Here is a 19,547-nt window from a genome sequence, read left to right on the forward strand (position 1 = left end):
TAAGTCACATTTGTCTCCCAGATTTGATCTGTAACTCATCAGTTATTTGTTCCTGCATTGATATTCAGTATTGGGTTATGAAGTCTTAGTTTCTTTAGCCTAGGTGCATTGCTAAAATACTGACGTTGCAATGAAAAAAAATCCTAGACAAAAGTCAGAGACCACTTTTGAGTCAGATGAGAATTTTCTCAAAATCTGACAGTGACAACCATATGTTTAATTGAAACCAATTACAGAGAAGAAATCACAAGTGTAAACGCCTTGGACTCCATTCCCAATTTTCCCAATGTGGAAGAAAGGTAGAAAACAAGGTTTTCATTTGTATTTGTTGCTAGCTAAAACAGTATTTTCTGGCCTTGCTTTAACTATATTTACTGCTCTTGAATTGACTGGAGGAAAAAAATAGCATAAATATTGTTTTAACATTATTTCTCTTGGCAGATGAATCATGTGTTCCAAGGAGATTGTTACAGCATGTTTTTAGTGCTGGCTAAATGAAGTAAATCCTACTGTTATGGACTGCAAACCCTGATTTAAAATCAAACAGTAAAAACAGAAACAAAGAAAACAATATGCAGTGGCCACCTCCTGCAAAACACACTATCTGCTAAGAATACTCCATGCAGCTAAATTTCCACTGGCATAAATAGCACATGATTCCTATGCAGCTATCAACACCACGTGTAAGAGAACATATCTAAAATTGCAATGCAGTACAGAGGAGCTAACCTCTCGTTACCCTAATTTTCTTGAAATGTAAGCCAGAAATTTGGACACTACATTATCTCTACTCAAACACAACAAATTCAAATCGGAGTGCCACAGGAGGAAAAAATGGCCTACTGTACTGGCAAAATCTGAAAGACCCCTAATGCACTTCAAACCTAAACAAGAACACTAGAAGTGACTGAATGCAGCTCCCAATATCACACTGATACCTGCAATCAGCACACAAAACTGAGTAAATAGACAGAAACGGGAAAGTCAGTCACAAATTAACAAGCAACAACAAGAAAAAAATACAAGACCAAGATACAAAAAATATATAAGAATGTGCAGAAACAGTATGAGCAAGCATATTTTAATCCCTTGACATTTTCAGAGGCAACTTGTTCCTGAATCTTGACATTTCGTACAGCATATAATTTATATAGTTCATAGAAGTATTTAGTCATACTGAAAAACATACATAGATCACAATATATAGAAAAGAAATGTTGCCTCAGATAATGACTCAGAACTTTCTTGGTTTCTGACTCTCATCTACTAAATCTGGTGGCAAAACTGGCAACAAACCAACAAAGGAAAAACAATTACAGTCTGAGTTATTCTCGATGTCTTAACTATTTCAAGTATGCAGTATGCAGTTTGATGCAAACTCTAAGCAAAATTATTAGAATAAGTTTTAAAAGAATATTTTATTTTCCTCTTTCCATTTTCCCCCCACTGACGTTGGCAGCTAGTAGTCTAGAAACATCTGGTAATGCAATCGTCAAGACAGACTTGACAATTCAAGTCATCATCTAGAAGAGATTAGTGCACTAATTTTAATGCCTTTGCAAGCTTGCAGAAATAAACTGAGCAAGATACTCCTAGCCCCTGAACAACAGATGTCTACGTGACAAGTACTACATATTAAAAAATTAGAACTGTATTGAAGAAAACAAGGATTAATACAAGTATGTAATAAAGACTGAGGTCAGTAAGCATAAAAATTTTCAAATCCATAGAAAGACAGAAAGCTTAATATTTTGAATACTATCGATTTAATGAAAAAGCTCCCCTTAGAGTAAGCGATAAAATTACTAAAATGAATCCGTAATTTATGTTTATAAAACAGTTGATGTTTTTTGGTTTTGAAAGGGTTAGGTTAGAAGAACACTGGGTCGCGAACACTTCATACTTAGTAAAACATTAGGGGTGTGCATTTAATTATGAGAGCATGATTTTTCTGATGCCAGAGTCATATTACATAGATTGTTTTAGGAAAACATCCAACTGTAGGATTAATGACATTTTGTAGTTTCATAGAAGAGAAAGGAAGAAGCTATTCTGAATGCTTAGCACATTGCTGTGCTGACAAGAGTCTCAAAAATTTTCACTGAAATTCTAATATCTAAATGAAGACAAACATGAACTTATTTTCTTGCTTCCAGTTTAATTTATGTCTGGATGCTTTATCTCTAAATAATGTCAAAATATCCCTCCAGAAACTGGTTAGCACTTAATAGAAGAGAAAGGAAGAAGCTATTCTGAATGCTTAGCACATTGCTGTGCTGACAAGAGTCTCAAAAATTTTCACTGAAATTCTAATATCTAAATGAAGACAAACATGAACTTATTTTCTTGCTTCCAGTTTAATTTATGTCTGGATGCTTTATCTCTAAATAATGTCAAAATATCCCTCCAGAAACTGGTTAGCACTTAGGGTCATAAATATGTGTTTCACAGAAAAATTTACTTATCATTGGAATGGTGAATCAGTAAATAGTGCAGAGAAGATGACCTGAGAATTCTCAGATGAGTGTTCTATCTAGCTTTCTGCTATGAGGATATAAAGTCCTTCTATTATGTGTAAACACTATTGCACTATCAGTTTGTATAGCAAGTATTTTAATACTATAGGAGAAATATTCACAGAAAAGTATTATCACAGGCAGACACATCCTTTGTAAACTCTCTGAACACGAAAAAGCATGTATATTTTAACAAGCAAAAATAACCCCAAAGAATACATTTCACGTATGAGTGACTGGAAAAGTACATATACCATAGAACATTTATCAGTTTGAGAAATATTTCAACATGTTGGCTACATGCAATGATACATATGGAAGAAATTACTTACATTAATAGATTTTTCAATGCATTCACATCAAAGTAAGAACTTCCACCTGCTTCACTGACAAAGCTTTGGTGAGGAATTGCATCATTGTGAGCCAGATAACTAGATTACTTGAAAAACCCTTTAAAAACACACTGAAATTTTCTAGCATTCCAGCTGGAGATCGTTCATGATATTCAAACACCTAACCCCTCATCCAGAAATGGAGAGATTGCCTACTCCTGTTTGTTCTGTGGTGACATGCACAGATGACACAGAAATAGAAGCAAGGGGTTCTGAAGTAAAGCTCATCACTGATCACATCCAAAAAATATCTACTGAGTGTCAAAGTGTGCTTTATCAATAAAATGAAAAAAAAAGGGAAAAAAAATTCAACTAAGTTGAATTATAACAATTGAGAAGCGAAGATTTTATTGTTTTTTCAAAGCTTGGATCTATTTCGTTCCTCCAAACTAGATGAAAACCTAGTTGCCATTTCATAATCAGCATTACCACAATAATTCTAAAATTCCATAGATAGTAAATGGACTATCAAAGCCATTTTCAATGTCAAATATATCATTAATTAATGTTATCTCACTCCCTCATTTTCATTACTCTCACCTACATGTCAAATTTTAATTCGCATGTCAATTTATAATTCTGGAAACTCCATCTCCTTAGGAAACTCTAACTATAACTTCAAAAGTTCTAGCAACTTACTTCAATGTTTCAAGTGACATTTGTAAGTTATAATTTCTTTCTTGCTCCGGCAATTTTGAGAACTCCACTAAGCACGGGTGTTGTCTTTTGTTGTCATCTCTAACCTGAAAAAAAAGTAAATAAATAAGCTTAATGTGTCTTCAAAACTAACAGAAATTTAGAAACAGTCCAATCCACAAAGTACTTAAAGTTGATCCTGGTAGAATTACTCAAACTGAACAACACCTCAAAATAGAAATTATTCTGTGTTCTTAGAGCATGACCATTCTGTTCAAGCAAGACAGAATTTGCATTTGCAAATAAACTTCACATTTGCAGATCTCAAGTGGAATAAATGCTAATTTGTACATTTTTATATAGATATTCACAGCAACTATGCAAAGTTCAAGAACACTGCAATCTATATTATGTTTTGACATACAGCCATAAAACATCTCGTCTGCAGCCCCATGTCTGAAAAATTTTACATCCAATTTGCATAAATATGTTGATACAAACAGTACTGAAATTCTTACTCAACAAAAATAACGATATGAAAGATAAATCTTCCCTATCTCTTAACTCAGAAAATGTTTGTTCTTATGTCCAGTGCCATACAAGCCAAATGCGTCTGTTCAGCAGTCACATATGAGTGGAACATGAATTTACACTTACTGTGTGCGAGCAGAGTCATGAAGATTAGAATTTACAAAATCCTACATTTCATAAAATTCAAAATTTGATCAAAAACATTTTTAACCTGCATTACTTCTGCACAGTTTTAGTCTAATACTGGCCATAACCAGGGAACGCAACCTAGGAGGCTGGGAGAACTAAGCATTATTGTTCCTCTCAACCTAGTATCTTGTGGTAAGTTCAGTCAACAACATTGACAAATGCTTGATAAAAAATATTAATTTGAAAATATTAGCTAAAAGATCCTAATGGAAGTGTTAACATTTGCTCAGTTGAGACAACTTTCTTAGCCATATATTGTACAACTTTTGTGTCCATCTCTGATGGACCATAAGCTCCCTGTTTACATTAATCTTTAAAGCTGCAAAGTGGAAGTTATTGAAAAATAACATTATTGATTTTTGACCAATCAGATACTCCTGCTAGAAAACTGAATGCTAAACATTGAAGTTAAGAAGCCTAATTGTTATACTTTTTCCAAATTGATCTTCACTCATTTTGTGAACAAATTATTTTAGCTGAAAAAAAGACCAAGGCAGGAATTCTCAGTAAAGTGGTACCATTAAACTGGGTATAACCTATTCTCAATAGCTTGAACTGCTGTTCATATACAGAATCAGATGTTATGTTTACAAAGGATAAGAAAGTCAGCAGCACATAAAGTGGCATGAAATTTCTGACTTTCAGAAAAATAATCTGTCAAACTGATTGCTTGACCTGCATATTGCATCAAATAAAAGAGCTTTTCTTTGGATATTTCAATATAATGTCTTAAGATGAAAAAGCTCTAGCATCACAGCAATAAATCAATATTATGTATCTAAGATTACACTGATACAAAATTGTAAAACTGGGACATAAATATTGCGTGTTAGAGCAAGGAAAGGAAAAATAGTCACCTGAAAACCTTAACCGTTTACAAAGTTTCTGTAATTTTGTCCTGAGTGTTACATATACATGAGCACCCACAGAGTGAAAATGAAGATATCACTGATAGCTTAATTTTAATTTTTATCAGCTTATATTTTTGCCAGCCCTGTGTTTTTCTATAATAATGGAACTGTACACTACTACTTAATCTATTTTATTTAATTTCATGACAAAATCTCACATTTCTCTCTAACACTTCTGAGTAACATATTTTTGCACTTTTGACCTAAGCACAGTATTGTGAAATTGAACAGCAGTCATTTTTTTTATGTTTTAGATTAAAAGATATTTACAAGCTGCAGGGGATACTTATCTTCATTTGCTGGGATTAATGCTCTTTGGACAGACAATACAGGCCATTCAACTGTCAAGCTACTTGATAAAAATCATTAGAAGCTAAAATGAGGAACACCTTGTAGAGGACACCGAAAATGTTTATTTTCATATTTTTTTCTAAGATTTATGGTAATCTGCATTAACAAAGATTGAGTATAATCTCTGAGTTTAGATATGTGTACAACTAATATAAGTCTTGGACAATCAGGTGTTCTCCTCAGAATTCCAATGTTGATTTATTTCCCCTAGTGATACTCTTTTCTCTCTACAGCTGCAATGAATAATAATTCTGTTATATAGTCAACATATTTTGTAGGTTGCCTTCCCATCCCCTTTCTTTTTTTTTCTGAACACAATATAAAAATTTACAGCCTTGCAAATACATTATATTAGTGGCAAAACTCATGACACCTACCAATTTTACTACACTAGCTTGCTATTTTACTTTGCATAGAAAGTATAGAATGCAGTAGTAATATTACATGCAGTATGGGGTATCACTTTGGTGATACTACACACAGATCAGATGAAACTGCTATGTAGGAGGGAATATAAAATGCAATCTACAGCAGATGTTTTTAAAAACTGGAGGGCCATTTAAATTTACAAATTCTCTGTCAGCATTTAAACAATTTGACTTGGGGAAAATAAAACCTCTAGCTGCTATATGCTATGAATCCTGCTCTGAACTAAAATTATCAAATCTAACTAAGATTGGGGGACTCATATGTGTGCACCTAAACCAGCTAATTTTTGTTTCATGCCTTCCCTCAGTACTCAGTAACTGCAGTGTATGAATTCATATAACTAGACTTGGCAACAGTGACTTAAACAGATGAATCACCTGTGAGAAACCAATATCATTAAGGAGTCAATCTCCAGATGATCAGCACATACTTTGCAACATTCCCAAAGTGAGCACAGCCTACCACAAAACACTAGAGAGAGAAAGCTACATAATTTAAATATTTAGCACCTATCTTCATTCATGAATTTAACTACATTTATTGCTGCTTAACTTGATACTTATTACATATTTTGCAAATAGAGTTCAACTGTACAATTAGATTCTTGATGGTAAGTAAGGGTACACTAAAAGTTCCTGCAGATTGCTTCACAACCAGTATGATTATACTACAATTAAAATGTTTTGACATGTCAGTTTAACTGGGGTTTTGTGTTTGGTTTGGTGGGGAAAGTAACAACAGCAACAAAATCAAGATCATCTCCATTAATCAAATACTTTTAAGTACTGCTGTCTGCTACACCAAATATAAGATCTATGCCCAGTTACATTAAATCTGTAACCTGAACTCCTCAGAAGAACAAAATCGTTTTAATAAGATAATTAGAACACATACATGTTTTTGCACTTACATTTAGTACATAGTGTGTGTTTCTATATACTATAGACAGCAATATTTCTTCACAACGGAATTTGGGATCCAAATAACAACCTTGTATACTTTTTTACTGATTGACTTTAAGAAGAAACATTTTTTCATACTCTTTGAAAAGTTGGGAAGAGATAAGAAAATATTTATGTGGAGCACATAATACAGACGTGAAACTGAAGTGGAGAGAAGGAAGGCACAAAGGAGATTTAACTGACTTTCATATAAGCAATACTTACTTTTCATTAAAAATAAACTTGGGACTCCTGAAAGACTTATGTCAGTCAGCACATGTGAAGAGAACCAAGAATACCTGCTTTCATTGACTTACTCCACCAGGCAACTGAGCTTCTTGCCCCAAGAACAAATAGAAGGTGAAAAACCCACTATGTGTTTTCTGTGCTGACAGTTAGACTGTCTGAAAATTTCAGCACTGAAACCTTTAATACCAAAGGTTTTGGTTCAGAAATACACAAACACTGATGGTTTCCACCTGCTTATGGTGGGAAGGTGCCTAAAACCATACTAATTTTGGAAGGACAATAAAAAATGCAGTCTCATTAACACAATGAAACCAATGTGCTGAATAATACTATGCAATTAAGAGAAAATTAAGTTGGAAGACACATACTGGTCCATACTGCCATCCAAGTTCAATCTTATTCATAACCCAAAGTTCATGGATGTTCTCTGCTAATTTTTCTCTAATCCTTTCCAGGTGGGGAGGCAAAACAATCTAATGAGAGAACAGAGAAACAAGATACTATAAATAAGTTGCTTGACATGTCACCCAAACTTTCATAACAGACAGACTTTGCACAAACCAGAGCTCTCAAGAAATCCCAAGTTAAAAACAAGTTTGGGACAAGCTGCAAATTCAATCAAATATGAAGTAACATAGGCCTATATTATGTGTGTTTGAAAAAGTAAAGGCAATCTTTCAGTTTCCATACCTGGCTAGTATCTACAGGAACTGGAGTGAAAGCTGCTTGTGACAGAGAGACAGTGGGACCCAGTAGGTCTCTGGTATAGCTACGATCTTGTTTGTACTCCCGGCTATGCTCCACTTTCAGTTTCTCTTTTGGTAGGACAGCTTCAAAGCAAGGGGCATATCCAAGTGGAGGAAGGAACTTGAACTCTCCATGGCGACCTCCAAGCAAGAACCGTACCCTGTAAACATCAGAGTTACAATAGGTAACTGAGACACCTCTGCTATTAAGCCTAATCAATTTGTAAGCCTAACAACTATCGAATCCTATTTTAAAAAAAGGAAAAGGAAAATAAATTCTATGTTGCAGCTTCTATGCATTGTTTAGAATTCAACTTTCACTAACTAGTGCTGGAGTTTATGACGTGAGGGATGGAAAAAGCATGGGAAATGAAACAATTATTTCCTCAAGTTAATTTTACTTCCATAAAAGTATTCTAAACGAGGAGAGCAAAAGAAGGCACAGAGTGAGAAAATAATCAGTTTACTTAGTACACCTATGAAGTAAGCAGCAGCCTTTTGAGTCTCAGAAGACAGAGATTATAACCCAGAGTAACCAATCAACCACCTCTGAACACTGTCCATTGAGGAGAGCTCTCCATTTGCTCTCTTTTGAGAAAAGAGGCTAAAACCCCCATGGTTCTTTCTCTTCTGTCACAAAACACTAAATCCTTAGGACACAATACTGAAACTCCTATATTTTCTTCCCTAAAACTTATATTTGTCACATTAGTAGGAATACAGGGGAAAGACTTCTTATTCATTACAAAATGATATGGCATTTTGTTACTCAACAAGTCAATCAATGAGGTAATAATGCTCCAGCAATGACATAATACCGAAAAATCTTCCCCAAACATTGTCATCCAGAAGGAAGCAAAAAACCTCACAAACAAAACTAGCCTTAAACTAGAATAATTTTGCCCCTTTTCTATTTACTGAGTATCTTACAAGATTTTTATTAATGTACTAGAACATTAGAACTAGTTCTAGAACACTAGAACTGTACTAGAACACACTAAAAAAACTACACACAGCACACAAATTATATCTGTCAAGTATTTCTCTCATTACAAAAGTAAAGCATGTAGGTTCACAGTTTTGCATTTTGTAGCATGCACATCTGTAGTTTTACTACATTCTATCTCCTGTGCTACCCAAGACAAAGTCTAAAGGAGTGTATTTTGCACCTGGAATAAGAGGAGGGTGCACCCACTGTGTGACAGCTCTTAGCTTCTAAAGTATTCTTTGAACGATCCCTCACAGAGCATTGCTCTGTCTCCAAGAGAAATCAGCTTTTAGCCTCTACCTTTGCCAGTCTTGCTAAAGTTGCGCCTCCCCCCCCCAGACTGAACACCTCACAACCTTTCTTTAATATTATAGTCTTAAGCTGTTCATTACATGGAAGCAGAAGTCTGGCACCTCAGGTGTGACTTGAAATTTCATAGAAAACCAGTAGAGCAGCCAGAATACAGATTGACTGAATTCATATTCTGTACTAAGAATAGAGTGGCCAGCAGGACTAGGGTAGTGATCATCCTCCTGTACTCAGCATTGGTGAAGCCACAACTTGAGTACTGTGTTCAGTTTTGGTCCCCTCACTTAAAAGAGGACATTGAGGTGCTGGACTGAGTCCAAGAAGGGCGACAAGGCTCATGAATTGTCCAGAAAACATTATGAGGAACATCTGAGGTAGTCGAGGCTGTTTAGCCTTGAGAAGAGGAGGCTCAGGAGAGACTTCATGGCTCTCTACAACTACCTGAAAGGGGACTATAGTGAGGTGGGAGCTGGTCTCTTCTGCCATGCCTGCAGTGGACTAGAGGAAACGGCTTGAAGCTGAGACACAGGAGATTCGGATTAGATATTAGAAAAAAAAAATTTACACTGCCAGGGTGGTCAGGCATTGGACTAGGTTGCCCTAGGAGGTAGTGGAGACACCATCCCTGGAGGTGTTTAAGAGGCATCTGGATTTGACACTGGAGGATATGGTTTAGTTGTTTAGGCATTATAGTGATAGTGCTGGGCTGATGGTTGGTCTCTTCCAACCTTGATGATTTTATGATTCTATATTAACTCATCCTGTTGAAAAGGAAGTGTACGACTGCCATTTCTTAAGGCAAGTGGAGATAATGTCCCTTTAAATAATAGTTACTGCCTCATAAAATAATAGTTATCACCTCATGATCAGTGAGTTATGGAAAACATATTTTTAATATCAAAGGCTGTCCTGGAGAGAATGTGTAGCAACGTGTCAGCAAAGAAATTACTAAGAAGCTGTTTCTAAGGTTCGCCTGCAAACCACCTGAATACACTGGTGTGCTGAAAAACAACAGATGCACTATCTCTTCGGGACTTCTTTGTAGCTCTTACTATCCAAGAACTGGAACTTTGCCAAAGAAGCAGATGTCAGGAAGGGAAATGAGAGCAGCCAGCCAGGGAAATATTCAGCATATTCACGTATACAGAAAGAAATAAGCAAACTGGGGAATAAACCAAACAACTACATGGGATGCTAACTTTATTCCTGCAGAGAAGCTGACAACTGGGAAGAAGAGACCATCTATGTTGAAATTTTCAAACATTCCTTGAACTGGCTGGCCATTTATTCGGAAGGAGATGCTGGGGGCACTCAGGTCCAAACAGCAGCTAATAACATCGTCAGTTCTCAACAGATGTTGGTTGGGAGAATTTACCGTTCGTGCTACACAACCTATAGAAGTAAAGGAGACACATTTAGTGGAACTTACAAAAACTGCACAGGTTTTCACATCGGCAAAAAAAAAAAAAAAAAACCCAAGAAAGAAAACATAGCTATAGAACACAAATATGTTAATACAAATATCTAACCTATGACATCCAAGACCTGAATTTAAGTTTGCAATATAGTGAATATCAGAATCAATCATACCAACATAGCTATTTTAGTAATAAATAATACAATTCAATTACATCTAATGTCAGAATAATTACTGATACCCATATAAACAGTCAAACCCAAGAAAACTAAGTTTTATTCCTTACATTACAGAACTGTAAACTGAAAACAATCGTAAGTATCTAATATGAAACCTAGTATACTTTACTGAAGACCTCTTCCTTATTCAAGATAAAAACAAGTATCTAAAAGGGACCTTTGAGAAATGTTTATTTTGACATAGCCTGGCCTTGATGACTTGGTGAAGGAGACTGAAAACTGGACTGTTTGCCTCAAGGCTGGTTGATTCACAGGGTGTCTCCTGCAGCTGAGATAAGGAGGCACCATTGTCCACCACCCAAATCCTCTAGCTAATAGATAACAACCAACATTCCAAGGTAATGAGGCACCACTGTCCACCACCTCCACCCTCTGGCTGCCAATCCATCTGCCAGATAATGATGGACACCCCCTCCAGCTGCCTAGACCAGGAGGCACCACTGTCCACCATTGTACAGACAGCTGCATTTCTGAGGCATATGTATTCAGTAACATACGTAATTTTTATTAAGTTTTGCATGAATTCTAAAGGATTATTCTATCTTGCATCAAATTACATGTACACTACCACACCTGTTTCTCAAGAGAAGTAAGTCACAGAATTCAGAAATAGAAAATTATTGTTTCTGAAATTTACTGCCATCAATTACTTAATGGCAGGGATAACTAAACTCTAAAAGAGTTATCAGTGTAGAGTGGGTCTTCATTGCCTTAAGGCGCACTACTTGAGACTAGATGCCTTTTTAGAGGCTAAAATTTGGCTAAATATAGGTTACGGAGATCAATGCAAGGCTGACTGCTAATAGAAATATATGTTGGTCATTAATGAACACACAGCAGACCAAACAAAGTGTCTTTTCTGGGTTTAGACTTTTAAAAATCTATGTGTTCCACTTTTCCATAATAGAGAAGTAATTGTAGGATTGAAGAAACAAATGCAAATTAAATGTGATTCTCATATAGACTTGGTCCAGAACAGAAACTTGGGGGCAGAAATTATTGCTGCTATTCATCAATGAAGCAAATGCTTCATCCATAAAAGGATATTCTTAAAATGCCATTGCAGAGACTTACAAAGATGCAGCCTGGGATTGTGGAAGCAAAAGAAAGGCCATGATTTTCAACATCCAACTACTTAAATTCCTTCCAAGTTTGAGAGGTGTGTGTTACATAAGAATGTCAATGAAGAATGAAGTCAGAAATCTTTTCTAATCTACCAGCCACATCCACAGCAAATTCAAAAATTGCATATACAAAGATGATCTGACTTTTTTCCTCAGCTGGATTATTGACTTGAGAACAACTGTTTGCTTATTCGTTTGTGACATATCTAATGAAAAAGTTTGCAGGGGGTAGAAAAACAATTTTGATTTTCAGCTATCTTTTGTTTCGTCCCTAAAAGTGACTCTAACTAAAAAAACTTATTTTGGTTAGCTCATTATTTTCTGGTTCCCCTGTCTTTATCTATCAAACTCAGTTATGACACAGTTTTAATGATACCATTAATTATGCATTATTGTTCCAAAGTAATTCTCACTACACGAGAGGCAAAGTGGCAGATACTTTCCTAAGATGACACTCCAGTCGACATGCTATTATTTATTAATACAATTCATTACTATTTTGATTGGAAAGTTCTTTTGAAATGTAAAATTGTATTCTTTTCCAAGTATCAAATCACAATGCCTCAAAACTTCAAAGACCTTGGATGATACAGCTGACTCACTAAAATGTCTCTCTTGTCTGCTAAGGCATACGATGTACTGGTATAACATGTAGAAAATGTGTTTGTATCTTTATGGTGGCAAGAATTGCCAATTCAATGAGCTTCACCCAGTTTCCAGTCAGTTCTATAGTTCACCACTGCCTAGTAACCTCTCAAAATCAAAGGCAAAATTTTTTTCTCGGCAAGGTGAAACCACAGTAGAAACCTCTTTCAAGGAGTCCACAACTGTCCAGATGCAGGACTACCCATTCTAAATGATATCTGGAAATCTTTTCACAAAAGTTAAATCATGTGAGGAAAGTTTAAGCAAAAGAGAACAAGCTATCATTCCTATTATTCTGATTTTGCAGAGCTAACCCAATTTGAAGAGAGAATAAGCTATTTGTGGGATCAACAGCAAATCCAGATGCTCCAGCTACTCAGTTCAGCTTTCTCTAACACTACAATTTGCATGCAGAAATTACTATTAACAAACAGATCCAAACTAAGCCAATTACATTTTAAAGATGACTACCTGACCAAACACATCATATGCACACTATAAATATAATTCTGAAAGTCTTGCAATAAACAGTCCGTCTTAATGTAGGTGAATAAAACGTCACTACAGAAAAATATCTCCATTTAAAATGTATGGCCAAAAGCATACTTAAAAGCCTTCTTCACCGCTCAAGTATCTCTGAACTCCTAATGATCCATATTAAAAATCTGGTTTGAAAAACTAAAAAAAATTAAAAATACCAAAAAAAAAAAAGAGTCCTGTGAATTACATCTCTCAGGCTGTTCTTATTGCATAGGAATTACAAATCCAGAAGTCTGTTTGCCAGACTTCATTTTTTGCAGCTTTGAAGTTTTCAATAAAATCTATGTAGTTACTATTAAAACAAAGTAATTCCCAGGCTAAAACATAAATTATTAGTCTATCTGCATTACTTTGTATAAACCAATATTTTCAATACTTAATGTCAATTTAAATCATATTCTGATACAGGGTATTGTTTCTGTATGTTCCTAGGATCAGTTGTAACATCTGATTCACTTTGCTGCTGTTGAAAACAAATGCATTGAGATTGCAAAACAGATTCTGGTATTTTAACAAAAATAAGCAACAAAAAAAGTACCCAAGATAATACCTGACCACAGATGTAGACCATCAAAGCCATAGGAATATAAGTCATCACCAACACCATTTCCTCCCCATTCTGCTCCTCCCCCTGGATATGGTGAGTAGCCTTCTGTTGAAGCCCAGCCCACTCGTAGATGAGTCGATTCTGCAGTCACAAAGGGTTCTAGATGGTCCACCATAAGTTCATAGTACCATTTTCTGTATTGGGCAGAGCCTTCACTAATCCCCAAGAAGATGTTGGGTCGCATGCTAAAACAGAAAGAGTAAAAATGGTTACTAAAAATTTATCTCAAAGACATGATGACATTAAACTCAAATTTCAAGCTTGTCTGTATGATTAAAACAACAGAAACAACTTTATTTCATGGAATCACATAGAATACCAGGTTGGAAGGTATTCTGGTCAGGATCATCTGTGTCCAACCTTTCTTGACAAAAGCATGGTCAAGACATTACGGTCCAGCACCCTGTCCAGCTGAATCTCAGAAGTGTCCAGTGTTGGGGAATCCACCACTTCCCTGAGGTGATTATTTCAATAGCTGATTGTTCTCACTGTGGAAAATTTTCCTCTTGTGTCCAATCAATGTCTCCCCAAGAGATACTTGTACACATTACCCTTTGTGTTTTCCGTGTGACTCCTTTCAAAAGGGAGTCTCCATCTTCTTTACAGACAGCCTTTAAATACTGGAATTCAGTGATAAGGTTACCCCTAAGCCTTAATTTCTCAAGGCTGAACAAACCTAGTTCTATAGCCTTCCTCCCACTGCAAGCTTCCCAGCCCTTTGGTCATCTTTGCACACCCTCTCTGGATCCTCACCAGCCTGTCCAGATCTTTTTTTTGCATAGTGGGGACCAAAACTGAATGCAATATTCCAGGTGCAGCCTGACAGGCACTGAGTAGAGTGGGATAATGACTTCTTTATCTCTGTTGGTGATGCCCTTGTTGATGCAGCCCAGCATCCCATTGACTTTCTTTGAGGCAGCAGCACACCTTCCACTCTTACTGAGCCTGCTGTTCACCGTGACACCCAGATTCCTTGCCACAGAGCTGCTCTTCAGCCAGACAGATCCCAGCCTGTGCTGCACTCCTGGATTATGTTTTCCCAGGTACAAGGCATTACACATGTCCTTGCAGAACTTCATAATGTTCTTGCCAGCACATTCTTCCAGCCAGGTGATCCTGCAGGGTGGCTCTCCCTTCTCAAGAGTCCACTTTTCCACTCACTTTGGTATCATCAGCAAACTCCATCAGGGTACACTTGATCCCATCATCCAGATCACTTCTGAAGTCATTAAACAGCACTGGGCCCAATATCAGTCCCTGGGGGACTCCACTTGTGACAGTTGCCATGTTGAAAAGAAGCAATTTACCTGCACTCTCTGGGTGCAGTTGGTCAGCCAGTGCCCATCCGCTGCACAGACCCCTTGTCCAGTCTATAATGCATCAGTTTCTCTAGAAGGAGGTTGTAGGAAACTGTATCAAAAGCCTTGGGAAAATCCAGGTACACAGTGTCCACCACCCATTCCACATCAACTGAGCAGCTTACTTTGTTGTAGAAGGTGATTAGGTTTGTCAAGCACAAACAGGCTATTGCCATCAAAGAATGCCTCATTGCTCTAAGGCAAAACCATCACACTAGCACTAGTCATGAAGCCAAAAGCTGATTTGCACTATATGTCTGTATCTGGACACATCCTTTCCTCTAACTGGTAAAATGGAAGAAATGATAACCTGGGCACCATATGTATCACTTGCACCCCCAAGGCTTTGCAGTCTTCCTTGATACTGACCAGATTCCAGCTTGTGGTGGCATTTGTGCCCACATGAAAAGAGTAGTAATAGATATCAATCTGTGCTCTTGACAAGTTGTGGTACCCCCTTCGCAACATCTCAAACATTAGTTCCCAGAAAGCAGCATGCTTATTTATTTATTTATTCATTCTGGTGAAAAATGGTCTATGCAGGTAAAGCAAAAAAATGTTTGCTTTGATAATTGCAACAGTACCCTCACCCAGACACCAATAATAATGGTTTATGTGTCTGAACATTCAATATATGTAAAATCCTGCAAACAAAATGACAGCTATTCACCACTTACAAAAACATAGTAAGTACACACTGCATGTTTAATTTTGCATAGCAAACTGCATTCCATAACACTGGCTATCCATTCAAAAGAATAACATTTATAAAGATACAAAAATGTATTTGTAAATAATACTTTGCTAGTTTAAGATGCTACTAAGCTTCATCTTGTTATTAATGTTTGCTGGAAGGTAGTTTCTAAAACCCTACCAGTGGAAGGAAGGTTGAGGGTACTTGCTAAAGGTGCCAGATACTGGTGAAAGTGTTTGGCACTAAGTTCTTAATTTTGATCAAAGGTGATTAAGAAATCCTCACAAGATCATAAACAGAAAGCCAATCACAGGACAGTGGCTGGTAATTCTTTGAATGCACAGCTAGATCTAGGCAAGAATCTTCAGAAGAGACTACAGCTTCACAGAATTAAAGCAGTTTGGGGCAGCCTTAGCTTGGGACAACTCTCTGACCCATGTTTTGAATTCAAACACCATTGCAAAGGGAATTTAAAATCCTAGTAAGAATAAATTTCTTTACAAATGTTTTGGAAGTAAAACAGACTTTCTGTAGTGACTATTTCTTTTAAGCACAATATTTTTTATTTTTCTTTGTACCTGCTGACATGGTTGACAAGGCGAGTCTGTAAGAGCAGATCTCTTCCTGGCAGGAGATTATCACAGATTAGGTGTTGATTAGACCGCACAGCTACTCCATGACAAACACAGAGAGAACACAAAACATCCAAAACCTGAAAAAGATCAGATTACTTTAATCTTAAATACCTTTTCATTATCATTGTCTATTTCTTCAGGCAATATAATGCTATATATGCTGTTACTGGAGACATGTAATGGTACGTAATTCATCCAACAGATCAGTTTTATTTTAGAATAATTCTGAAATTCTCCTAACAACATTAAAAGATTTTTCCCATTGCCCTTGAGGGTTAGTGTGTATCAATGTTTTGTCCAAAAGAAAGTACCATTCCCTTTGTTTCTTCAAACTGCTCATATGCATTTTAGGAAAAGTTTCATTCCTGATTATGAAAACAGCATTAAAGTATTTGAAATCTAAGAATGTGCTTGCTTTGTTCACACCTGCTCACCTAAATATACTTTGCCTACCTTATGGTTTCTTCCATGCTTGTCCAAAAGACAGATGATTGATTTAATATGTCCTTCCTTAATAATGTTTAGAGCTTCTGGGCTTTCTACCAACACACAGTGTAAAACTTCTAGAATTCCTGGGAAAAAAAAAAGAAAAATTCTTTCTTTGAAGTGCATATAAAATCATAACTGTACATAATACTTCTGAGTATTCTGCTCAGCAACATGGAATAGTTTCAAAAATCACTCTATATGATAGATAAACCCAATAAAACAGCAGTCATTGCCATCAAGAATCATCAGCCTTAAAATGGTTCTCTGCAATAGGAAACTAAGGCTCCCATGCGTACTGGATCAAGTTAACATCTGCTCTGGGATCTTCTACATTTGGTAAAGTCAAATATTACACATGTACTTTGTCATTATCAGTTGCTACAGTTGTTGCCACAATGACAAAAATCAAAGGGACTGAAGGAAAGCTGAGAAGCAGTCTTAAACTTAGAGATATGCAATTCCCATTTGCACTGTACAGCTCTCATCATACTGTCTTCATGCCATGGCTCACTCAGCTTAACCCTTGCAAGATCCATAGTTTGAGTTTTCTGCTCTTTGCCATGCTCCCTTTTAATTAAAGGAAAATATAGCACTGTATGCTCCCCTTGATGGGAAATATAGAACCATCAGACAAAAATGCTATCTCAGTAAGAGTACTCTGGTCTTTTTTTGATCCTAGTGAGGAAGAGATCAGTCACTGTAGACAACCTACAGCACCACCACCTTTTATTCCCATATTATTTAATGTTTTTTCCAGGGATGTGGAGGAAGATACACTGTCATCACTAATAAAGTGTATGGATTATTGAAGGACTGAAATGTAGTAAAGGTGAAACAATTTGATTTATCCAGTACACAGGTTTCAAACAATGTGTGTTGTTTAATATGTCTGAAGACAGAGTCATACTTATGCAAACAGAAAATGAACATGACTCCACATAGATACCATAGACTATTTTCTTGTTCTGTACAGCACCTCCCCAAAAGGTAACAACCATAATATAATGAGCTAGAGGTGAACTCCAAAGGGATTCTGTAGTCCTGAAAGCGTAAGTACAAGAAACCTCAACCACAGGTGGGAGGATACTAAACCTGAATTTAGCAGTGGTATGATCTGGGCAGGAATAGAGGTACCATTATTCCACCATTCTATGATTCCATGAATACTGACAGTAACAATATTGTTAAAAAGCATAAAAACCTAACAGCCACGAGAGCAAGCTATGCCGCTCTATAGCAACATAGCAGGAGCACAGTCCACCCAGCCTGCCAACTAGACAAGTACGGGTTACTTGACTGTGGTAAAAGTACCTAGGAAGGTAAGAAAAGTGCCACAAAATGATCCTTAATCTAGAGAGGTAATCTGTAACAAGATCAACAACTTTATGGTGTGCCACAGTGGTCTGAGAATGCAGGAAAATCACTACATTCAAGCCTCAATAATTGAATATTTGCCACCTCTCTCTGTAGCACTGAAACACACTTTTAATATTATAAATAGTAATACAATATGAAATGATACCACATAATAGAAGTGTAGTAACAATAACCTTTTTCAGATTTGTGCAGGTAGAGTCATAACCTTAATTTTGTCTTAAAATAATATACAGGATTCATTTTCTAGTCTTAATCTTTTCAATAACAGAAGTAAAAATAATTTGAAGGTGAAAATGTTCAATAATAAATTAACGTTATTAATTAGATCCAGTTGCCACAGCAACTTCGTCAATTACTGTAGCATCTGAATGCTAATTATCAACCATGTTTTGTTCTGAAGGCAAATTCCCTCTGCTTCAGAAAAAAAATTTGTATATAAGGTACTCTGTCTATTCAGACTGGTTCACTTTCAGACTGCCTACATTAAAGACAACTGAACATATTCCAATTTCATTGGAGTTTCTCAAGGCAGGAAAGTAGGAAGCATTTGAATTTAATACAAATTATCACAGACAGTATGATATGCAGAATTTATGATAGAAGAGTGAAAATTCTTTCTTAGCAACTAACGGATGAAAGGAAGCATATACTTTCAGGACAACATGTTCATTCCTTTAATGTTATACTGTAGAATACTAGAATGAAATGCATGTGCTTTAAAAAAACACTCAAAACCTGATATTATCTGGTTCCAAAAACCTTCGCTTGAGGGATATTAGGGTTAAAGCAACTTCCTTGTCCTTCCATCCAGGAATCACTCTGGCAGTCACTCACACCACCTGAGCTAGGACTGATCCCTTTTTGCAGCACCCCACACTCCCACAGTCAAACTAGGTTCCTTACTGGTTCAACCCCAGGTTTCCCATAGCAGAGTGTCAGATGTCAAGACCTCAAAATTTAATCTTGGTTCAGTTACTAAATAACAGAATAACAGCTCGACCTGGGTGCTTCCAAGGAAGGACCCTGAACAAAGGAACCTGCGGGCTTTTAAACCCTCACAGTCTCTGTGTGAGAAAGCCTGGGGCTCCTGGGCTCCTTGCTGTGTCTCAGTGTCCAGTCATCTGGCTGGAGCCACAGGTTCCTGTGCCCTTCGGTACACAAGGGTTCAGCAATTCGCAGGCTCTTGCCTGGGGCTCCAGCCACCCAGAGCTCAATCTGCAGCTCCTGCTGCAGC

At 36.7% G+C, this 19,547-nt stretch overlaps 1 protein-coding gene across 1 annotated transcript in view; it reads right to left on the bottom strand.

Annotated features, from left to right (window-relative positions):
- RYR2 (ryanodine receptor 2 (cardiac)) overlaps window positions 1-19,547 on the bottom strand; it is a gene marked incomplete at its 5' end in the record, with an annotated part of 271,378 nt that overhangs the window by 147,504 nt on the left and 104,327 nt on the right. The window contains 7 exons of the mRNA XM_009069811.1: window positions 3,548-3,651; window positions 7,514-7,618; window positions 7,836-8,052; window positions 10,388-10,580; window positions 13,704-13,945; window positions 16,391-16,524; window positions 16,901-17,019. Coding sequence (XP_009068059.1) covers window positions 3,548-3,651; window positions 7,514-7,618; window positions 7,836-8,052; window positions 10,388-10,580; window positions 13,704-13,945; window positions 16,391-16,524; window positions 16,901-17,019 — 1,114 coding nt within the window. The remainder of the gene's footprint in view (window positions 1-3,547; window positions 3,652-7,513; window positions 7,619-7,835; window positions 8,053-10,387; window positions 10,581-13,703; window positions 13,946-16,390; window positions 16,525-16,900; window positions 17,020-19,547) is intronic.

The sequence above is a fragment of the Acanthisitta chloris genome, unplaced genomic scaffold (assembly GCF_000695815.1).
Source record: "Acanthisitta chloris isolate BGI_N310 unplaced genomic scaffold, ASM69581v1 scaffold650, whole genome shotgun sequence".
Classification (NCBI taxonomy): domain Eukaryota; kingdom Metazoa; phylum Chordata; class Aves; order Passeriformes; family Acanthisittidae; genus Acanthisitta; species Acanthisitta chloris.